Below are 9,820 nucleotides of genomic sequence, written 5' to 3' on the forward strand. Positions count from 1 at the left end.
GATGTGTTGTGCCTCTTGAGAAGCATCAGCCGGCTGCCGACCGGCCATGTAACAGTCTTACTGTCTCACCATGACACAACAGAATAAAGTCGCCTGCTGCTTCATCGGCTCATATAAGTATTTACCGATTTACCATACTTAAATAAACACCTCAAATCTACATCAACATCTGTTTTCCTCCCTTTCTGCTAACCTGTCTCTCGCTGATCTTTGTAATAAAGCTTCTTAAGCAACTTCAAAGTAAAATGTGTTTGAATACTTCAAATCTGCAACTATGAAAAATCTACCTCCCACATTCTGAGGATATTTACGGCAGTGAACTGCTGCCAACAGCACCGGATTAAAAAGGGGGAGGGAACATCTCTGAGCCCCCCCACAGATATGACCATAAAAAATAGTATAAATCCTTAGGAAAGGCTCCATTTGAAATGTGTCATATGGCTTGTAACATGGATCGCTACTGCCTGGCTATCGTACCCAGAGCAACGTGGACCATATCAAATAACTTTTGATAGCTGGGGATCCCGCAACTCGAAATCCGGCCCTGGGTGCACAAATATTGTTTGATGACACAAATGTTCCCGTTGATCATGTCGGACATATTCTTACGATTTTTTTTCTCTACTCAATTCGCAAAATTTCCTGTACTCCTGTGCACTGACTTAATACATTCCCTACATAAACAGATGGCTACGGCTCCAGAATCAAGTAAAAAATACAATGAAACCATTTTCTTTATAACTACAATAACTTTAAATCTTTAATTTGTTTATTCTTAGTGCGTCACTGAAGCCCTCAGCAGGATGATGTGAAAAGTACCGCTCGTCTTGAGCGATGATACTGAAAACTGTCAGCAAAAAAGTGATTGGTTCGTGTTTGTACTGCGGCACTGGAGAAAGTTGCTGCGAGGGAAAATCATGTAAGTGTGAAGGAGTTAACTGCTGCTTTCTGTACAACGTGGGAGAACAGGATCTGATGCTGTGAAGCGGACACTGAATTTCGTAAACGTGAAGAGAAGTCATTGGGAAAGGAATTATTCTTCTCTACAGTGCATTCGCTCGTGAAACATATCCAGTATGGGAGATGTCTCGGTCTGGCTGTGTTGCTGTGATGAGCGAAGGTGGCGTTTAGGCCACAGGGCACAGAGATATTCTAAACCATAAGAGAAATTAGTCCAGTTGACGAAGGTCTTTGCAAAGTGGAAAGCTATCTTACTTTGTAATTAATCGCTGGCAAGGTGATTGGTACTACGAAGTTGTCAAACACTTCTAGTAGAAGCGTCGATGGTACTGTACTGCTATGTATCAACGTAAAAAATATCTTAAAGCTATGCAAGTTCGCAATGTCTGCTATCAAATACCGTAATTCAACAATGATTTTACTCTTATGAACGAAGCAATATCTCATATAAATATTTGTACCTTTATCGTGGAATGCTTCGTGTCTCCTGCTTACAAAGTGACTAAGAGAGGCGGAGATGAGGGCTGGAAATCCTCCCATTATCTTATTTTCTGACTATAAGAAAAGAAGCAAAAAGGGGATTTTTCTACGAAGGCTGTTTCATGAGCTACCTCGCTAAGACGGGACAAAACAATCCAGTATAAGAAAATTCGTTATATATACATATATATATATATATATATATATATATATATATTTTTTTTTTTTTTTTTTTTTTTTTTTTTTTTATACTTTGTCGCTGTCTTTCGCGTTTGCGATGTAGCGCAAGGAAACAGACGAAAGAAATGGCCCAACCCCTCCCATACACATGTACATACACACGTCCACACACGCAAATATACATACCTACACAGCTTTCCATGGTTTACCCCGGACGCTTCACATGCCTTGATTCAATCCACTGACAGCACGTCAACCCCTGTATACCACATCGCTCCAATTCACTCTATTCCTTGCCCTCCTTTCACCCTCCTGCATGTTCAGGCCCCGATCACACAAAATCCTTTTCACTCCATCTTTCCACCTCCAATTTGGTCTCCCTCTTCTCCTCGTTCCCTCCACCTCCGACACATATATCCTCTTGGTCAATCTTTCCTCACTCATTCTCTCCATGTGCCCAAACCATTTCAAAACACCCTCTTCTGCTCTCTCAACCACGCTCTTTTTATTTCCACACATCTCTCTTACCCTTACGTTACTTACTCGATCAAACCACCTCACACCACACATTGTCCTCAAACATCTCATTTCCAGCACATCCATCCTCCTGCGCACAACTCTATCCATAGCCCACGCCTCGCAACCATACAACATTGTTGGAACTACTATTCCTTCAAACATACCCATTTTTGCTTTCCGGGATAATGTTCTCGACTTCCACACATTTTTCAAGGCTCCCAAAATTTTCGCCCCCTCCCCCACCCTATGATCCACTTCCGCTTCCATGGTTCCATCCGCTGACAGATCCACTCCCAGATATCTAAAACACTTCACTTCCTCCAGTTTTTCTCCATTCAAACTCACCTCCCAATTGACTTGACCCTCAACCCTACTGTACCTAATAACCTTGCTCTTATTCACATTTACTCTTAACTTTCTTCTTCCACACACTTTACCAAACTCCGTCACCAGCTTCTGCAGTTTCTCACATGAATCCGTCACCAGCGCTGTATCATCAGCGAACAACAACTGACTCACTTCCCAAGCTCTCTCATCCCCAACAGACTTCATACTTGCCCCTCTTTCCAAGACTCTTGCATTTACCTCCCTAACAACCCCATCCATAAACAAATTAAACAACCATGGAGACATCACACACCCCTGCCGCAAACCTACATTCACTGAGAACCAATCACTTTCCTCTCTTCCTACACGTACACATGCCTTACATCCTCGATAAAAACTTTTCACTGCTTCTAACAACTTGCCTCCCACACCATATATTCTTAATACCTTCCACAGAGCATCTCTATCAACTCTATCATATGCCTTCTCCAGATCCATAAGTGCTACATACAAATCCATTTGCTTTTCTAAGTATAAGTATATGTATATATATATATATATATATATATATATATATATATATATATATATATATATATATATATCTGCCTTGCTATCGACAATACTGTTCCTCATATCATTAAAGAAAAGGTTTACTTCTACGTTTCTACATTTATTTTTTCTATTTAAAGAGTGAATATTCAGAAATATAAATCTTGACCACGCACTCTGTTCAGTGGTTACTGACTCAGTGAGGCTGTACGTTTGTTGGCTCTTGCCCAGGGCACCCGTCACGTTTTTTGCTGGCTTTTACGTTTAGTCAGATATAAGTTTTACGAGTATCTAGAATTACAATTTTAGTTCTTACGTATGTCTAATGGGCAAGCATCACGGGATGATGGCTTGTACGATCATACAACTATAAATGTGGGACGAATCTTGTAGCACTTGGTCCCAAGCTGATAAAATAATAAAGTTGAAGGACGTTTCCAAAACAATAGGCGTCACGCTACTGTTTGTCATTTTCAGAGGATGAGTTGCGATCCTGGCCTGGCTCCGGTAAGGACAGTCCAGGCTCACTCCTTGCGGCGCTCCCACGGATCAATCACGCACATCAAAGTTGATGAAAATTATCAGGGATAAAATTTCATTTATACTACTACAAAACGTACTTATCAAAAGCAATGAATATGTCTATGAAAACAGTTGAAAAAGTTCCTGAGCCTGGAATTCCTTCACATATTAATAGCCTAGTCCTGCACGATTCTTATTTTTCTGTTGGCAAATACAATGGTCAACATTCTAAAGACAGCAGAAACGGAAATTTCATTCCTAAAAATTTGAAATATCAAAATGGATTATCCTTTCATTGAACAACCAATAATCATGCTGTAAAACACATTTAAGCCTACTATACAGGCAAAGTCACTGTTCTCGGCTCTAACGGTTCTCCAACCTCAAATATTGACTACGATTGTGCACCTAGTGACCTTCATGTCCAGCTACCCCTTTTATTTTCTCACTACAAACAATGAAGTCAACTTCAGCAAAAGTCTACCTCACATACAGGTACCAACTTACACACTCACAAAAGCTTATTACTTTCCTCTTCTGCAATCTATGGCCAGAAATTTCAAACGCAGAAATATCCTTGTGATGATACCATACTCCAAAAGAAAACATTACAGTACTAATACTATTCCAGTGCAGGTTCACCGAAAAGTTTCCATACATTTTCGTTAAACTCGTAATGTACATACGACCATGAAGTGCGTCTGACAGGAAACGTGGTGTGCAAATGTAAGACAGGTGTTGATGTTCCCACTTCCTGCTGCCTACCAGACTAACCGGGTCAACCGAACTCCAGGAACGGTAAGCCAGGCCAGTGGTTTATGCTTTGAATGCAGATGTGTATCTGTGATTACTCTTTTACATTACTATCTTGCGTGTTACAGGGTAAACTTTAAAACTGCACTGCCCCATCTCTTAACCTTGTATATATACATTGGCTTTACCCGTGTGTATAAACACACAGAGACTAATCCTGGTACCCAATTATCGACTATCCCCAATGGGAGGATGAACAGTTGAGATTTACTGTGGGATGATTGCCGCGCTCAGGGTTCAAGCCGGGCGGGCAGTAGGTAAATCATGGTCAGCGATAGTAACCCCACACCATGAAAGCCCGTGTATGTGTGTATCAATTAACGGTTTGTACAAAATGCGGAAGGGAGCGTCGTGTATAAAGTCAGCTCGTTATTGTACATAGTGACCACTGACATACAGTTCAAGCCTAATGATCATAAAGAAAATTATCTATAGCTCATTTTTAGCATCACATCATATAAGCCCATCACCACCTGCCATCTCGTTGTTGCTCCCCTTGATAATTTCATGCCAAACAAAAAATTATAATGAAAAATGTTTGTTATTATCACTAAGCCCATTTCCCTTCCTCGGATTCATATGAAATATGATGGGTAGAACAGTTACACTAAATAGTTGCAAAGACAGCGAATTACTGAAATTAATTCAGATTGAGATGCACTGTAAAGGTAGGCTGTTTCGACAAAAGAGGTAACAGAAGTGAAAGTGGCTAGTCTATCAATACTAAAAAGATTTTTTTCCTCGATAAGCTAATCGATGACAGATAACGAACTACTACATCTACAGTACATCTAGACTGTGTACTATGAGGTTGGAGAAGATACTGAACGTATAAGAAGCTTTAAAATTAAAGGAAAATACAGTGCTCGGCTAACGTCCGGCTTGTCTCTACAAATTCTCGGTTTACCACAGTTCTAAACCCACACTACACAAAACTGCACTCACTGCCCATAGGAGAAGCCACACTCAATATCAATGGAAAAGTACTAGTTAATCACTGACATGAGGAAAACCCAGTTTACAAAAAAAATACAGCAGAAAGTAACCCAACCTAGTGAAATACAGCAGTAAACCATCCAATGTACAATGAGAATTGCCAATCAATTAGTTGTTTTCCAAATGGAATTGGAAGGTATTACTGAACATCGAATCAGGCACCGATGCATAAAGGGGGCGGTACATGGACCGTGTGGAGTTTGAAAATGCACAGGAAAAAGACACTAGTTAAATGTACAAAAATTACAGTGGCTAAGTGAACATGGGAGAGAGCAACTCGCATGTTCATTACAAGTCAATGTTGTATAGGGTTAAGAAAAGCAGTAAATGGTAACGATAGTTAAGCGACTTGTGCATGAAAACCAGCGGCGCTGTACCTAAGTTGTATGGTGATAAGCATACAATGCTGGCGTATAACTCAGAAGGCTTACCATGACGGATCAAGTTTATACAGGTAGGTAGACCTAGTGGTAAGTTGGCTGATTATTTGGTCTTTGAGCCTGTTGACTGCTAGGGATCATAAGAACGTCGTTAAAAACAAGTCAAAATATCTTGAACACCTCTTAGTATTCAAGATAATTCTACGTCAAGCTACAAATGTCAGGATATATTGGAAACCTAGTATTTACGATAATGCTAAGAAAATATTCAATACTACTTGCATACATAGCCGTCGACCAAGTGGCGGCTGTTTGTTTATTTGGGCTTTAGGCTTGTCGATTACCATGGTTATTAAAGCGGTTGACAGTCAGAACATAATCTAAAAGATGAAGGTAATTCTATGGATATACTCTCTCTAACTGCATTTATGAACCTTAAGCACGTGATAACTAATAAGTGTGAATGTGACTGCTGTGGTTTACGTAAAAGCGAATTTAGTACGAAGTGCACATGTAAACAAGACGCCAGTGGTAGTGTAAACAGGATACAGGCAGAGCTGAATGCCGATCAAACAATACCCAAGTTTTATGTTCATGGTTCGTGGCAAAGGTGTACACAGAAAACGGCTAACGGTATACAAGGAAGCAGACCTTCCTTACACACTAAGAGACGGCACGGCGTACACGTATAAAGTTCCTGCTGATTCCTACCTGGTGGATGCGCCCCACCTGAGATTCCAAACCTTCCCGCCCCCTGACGCAATCCACCCTCTACCCAACTGGTCGCCCACCTTTTAAACTTTTGAACACATTAATTAGTCGACATTAATACGCTGCATTAAGTGTACCATTATTAATACGTTTTGCGTGTTGTGGGCACAACACAATTTCTTGTAAATCACATTTGGTGGCTGGATTACGGTAGGTTATTCCCAGTGTGGTCCGTTATGTTCTCAAATATATATCTCGTATAAATAAAACTGTAAATCAGCTTGAATAAGAAAAGACAATGAAAACCAGCGAAGTCTAACCTACTTAAGATAAAGTAAATAATGCCACTGCTTGGAAACTTAACGGTGTTCTCAGTCCTCAGACAACTAGAATTGTTCTATGTAGTTTCCAAAAGAAATATACCGTAGAAAATGAAGAATTAACAAAATATGATGGAAGAAATGTCAAGAAAGTTCTTACCTTGTGCCATCTTGAGGGCCTTCACTTGGTGAAACTACAAGTGTAAACACTTCTAGTCTTTCAAGATTATCTCTTAGTGCATGAATTATCTATAACTTCACTGTTCACAATTTCATTTAACTGTAAAATACGAAATCATAGTAACCCAACTCTGTCCACAATAGGTGCAGCCATACACCTTGCTTGTCAGTAATGAACTAACGTTGCCCGCGGCGAACAGCCTGGTCCAGGCCATTCCTATCCATTCACCTTATAGTTATGCTCCTTCCAGGGCCGCGCATGTACGAAAACAAAGCTTACGTTATTTTCTTTCTACGATCCTTAATATTTAAACACGATATTTCTTTGGGTGTATATGATATACAAGATATTCTAATGTATCAATCTGTAGAAAAACTTTGACGATAACCTACTAACGTATATCACCATAACTTAATACGATTTCAAATTTTCCTTCGAATTATGAATGATCATATCCGTGTGAGAAATGGCGTTTGGTTTCCTCAAAATTTTCTGGAGCAGAATGTACAAAGCTCATATGTGTCTCCCGAGTTGTGATAATGTCAAGAATATGAAGATCAGAATAATCTCTCGCTCTCTCGTTTTCTTATCTTTGTAAATGTTGGCCTATATTTCCTTAAAAATATGAACCACCACTGGTTGCCGTATTCCCTAGAACAGTACATCAGAAACCAAGTCAAATTTGAGATCACACTTTTAAAACCTTTTAGTTACAATCGGTGACTAATGTAGGCTTAGTCATCCTAACAACTACCTACAAGATTTCAGACATGCAACAAAGCTAACGCATAGCACTCGCCTTATAATATTCCGCTTAATTCTCTCTCTCAGAAGTCTTCCAAAGATTTAGCTACTGAATATCTGAAAATGTTATACATAACGGGACAACAGATTCAGTTACACACCACTGACCTACTCCAAAAACCTAGTCACGGGAGAAGATATAGACGGTATCCAACTGCTTGAGGGGACTATAGTCTGCAGGTGACAGACCCTAAAGGTATCCTCGGTCTGTTTAACACAACTGCGTCTCTGATTAACGGTTTTAAACTGATCACTAATTCAAGATATGAAAAAATCATTGTACACAAATCTGATTACCAGTATTAAGATTCAGCTTATATAATAATTGTCCAAATCTACAAGCAATGGTTATGGTAAGAGGCTGAGAATTCATGTTAGACTCAAAGATGTTGATTATCGTGATTTTCACCGACACAGTCGATATCAAAACGATATGTTGACAACTTTCGTTAAGTAACTCCTGAGTGATAAGACTGATATGTAGTTTATCCAGGAAAATTATGATTACACACAGCTGTTATCGCAAAACAAAGGATATATACACGGAATTCCAAAAGTTTCGTACCTGATTATTCAAATTGCTTGGACATAGCAGTGGTACCTAACGTACGATGGCTTAATCTGTAACTGGATCACCTAAAAATTAGCCTAAAAGGTTTTTCTATACTAGGTTTGGCTAGGGATAGATTAAGTTGGGTACAACTTACCCTAAAGTAACTCACCCAAGAAAAACACTATATTCAACCCAAATCCCTTAAGGGCTGTAATCTTAACATGGTCTAGATACTGTATACCCTGGACACAAAAGTACCAGCTTCAACTGTCATTACGGTGCAGAGGAACAAAAAGCTTCCTAAAGCCTAAGAAAACCGGTTGGAGCAGATAGGGTGTTCAGCAGACAGAGGCCTCCAGTAGGGGACGACCTCCTTCCCCTACAGCCACTGTAGTTCAGTTTGAAACTAGGAAAATTTTTTTCCTGAAGCTTACACAGTGGCGAGTGGCGAAGGAATATGGGGATGCTCATCTCACAAAGTTTTGACCCCAAGATCAAATCAACAGCCGTTACATTTGTTTTTCCGGTTCTTTTCCAATCAATAAATCGGAAAAACTGTGTATGGGATCTAGCGGAGGGATTAGCCCGCTTCCATCCTGTTGTACCAATCATGGGGTGTTTCATCATCCACTGCTTCTTCCCGCAAGGAAGGTGGGTATTGTAGACCTGTGTCCGGGGCTGTGTGTGAGATGAGGATATCGTCAACTTGCTGGTCTGTGACTCATTTTCCAGAACCAGTTTTCGCTAAGTCATCACCGAGTTCATTCCCCGGGATCTCCAAGTGGATAGGGATCCACAGAGAGGATGCAGGTTTATCCATCACCTGTCGTGTACAGAGGAAACAGCAAACTGTCTGGCAAGCGTATCATTCGGACCATTCCCCAAGGCAGTATTCAAGAGGGTCGCTTGACTCACAGAAAAGATGAACTGGCACAGAAGCAATATCCCCTGGGGGATCTAGCACAGCTGTAGAGACTGTAATGATGATGACAAGATCAGCCTGAGTAAAAGCCGCTCCATCTGATACCCACAGGACATTTTATAATGATGGATGAAGCATCTTAGGGATATAAGTTCCTGCACCTGTGCGAGAGGAAAGTGTGTCATTAATGTAAATAATCTGTGTCCATCATTCCATGGTGTGTGACGGCCGGTACATCATCTAAGAAGGATTGGATCTTGCGTTATCGAAAGTTTCTGGATAACTCATTTCATGACGGTTCAGAAAGGGAACAATACGAGGGAGAAAGTTTCACACAAGGGCACCAACCCTGGTTCTCGTAGACGGAATTCTGTCCACGTTAACAACGGCAACTGTCGTTTAAAGCCGATATCCAAAAAGATTTCTGAATCTAGCCACCGCAGTATTAAGTTTTGCCTCCTGCATTCTGTCTTATAAGGATGGTAAGGATGCAGACCGAATTTTAATATGGTGACCAGCGTGAGTTTACCTAGAGAGGTTCTGGCTTGCTCTGGCACCTGTTGTACAGCTTTCAGGATCTTTATGCTGAAAGAGTAATGT

General features: G+C 40.4%; 1 protein-coding gene across 1 annotated transcript in view; it reads right to left on the bottom strand.

Annotated features, from left to right (window-relative positions):
- LOC139746838 (putative ferric-chelate reductase 1 homolog) overlaps nucleotides 1–7,128 on the bottom strand; it is a 79,696-nt gene extending 72,568 nt beyond the window's left edge. Inside the window, 1 exon segment of the mRNA XM_071658433.1 lies at nucleotides 6,921–7,128. Coding sequence (XP_071514534.1) covers nucleotides 6,921–6,930 — 10 coding nt within the window. The 5' untranslated portion in view covers nucleotides 6,931–7,128.
- Between the last annotated feature and the right edge of the window lie 2,692 nt (nucleotides 7,129–9,820).

The sequence above is a fragment of the Panulirus ornatus genome, chromosome 66 (genome assembly GCF_036320965.1).
Source record: "Panulirus ornatus isolate Po-2019 chromosome 66, ASM3632096v1, whole genome shotgun sequence".
NCBI lineage: Eukaryota > Metazoa > Arthropoda > Malacostraca > Decapoda > Palinuridae > Panulirus > Panulirus ornatus.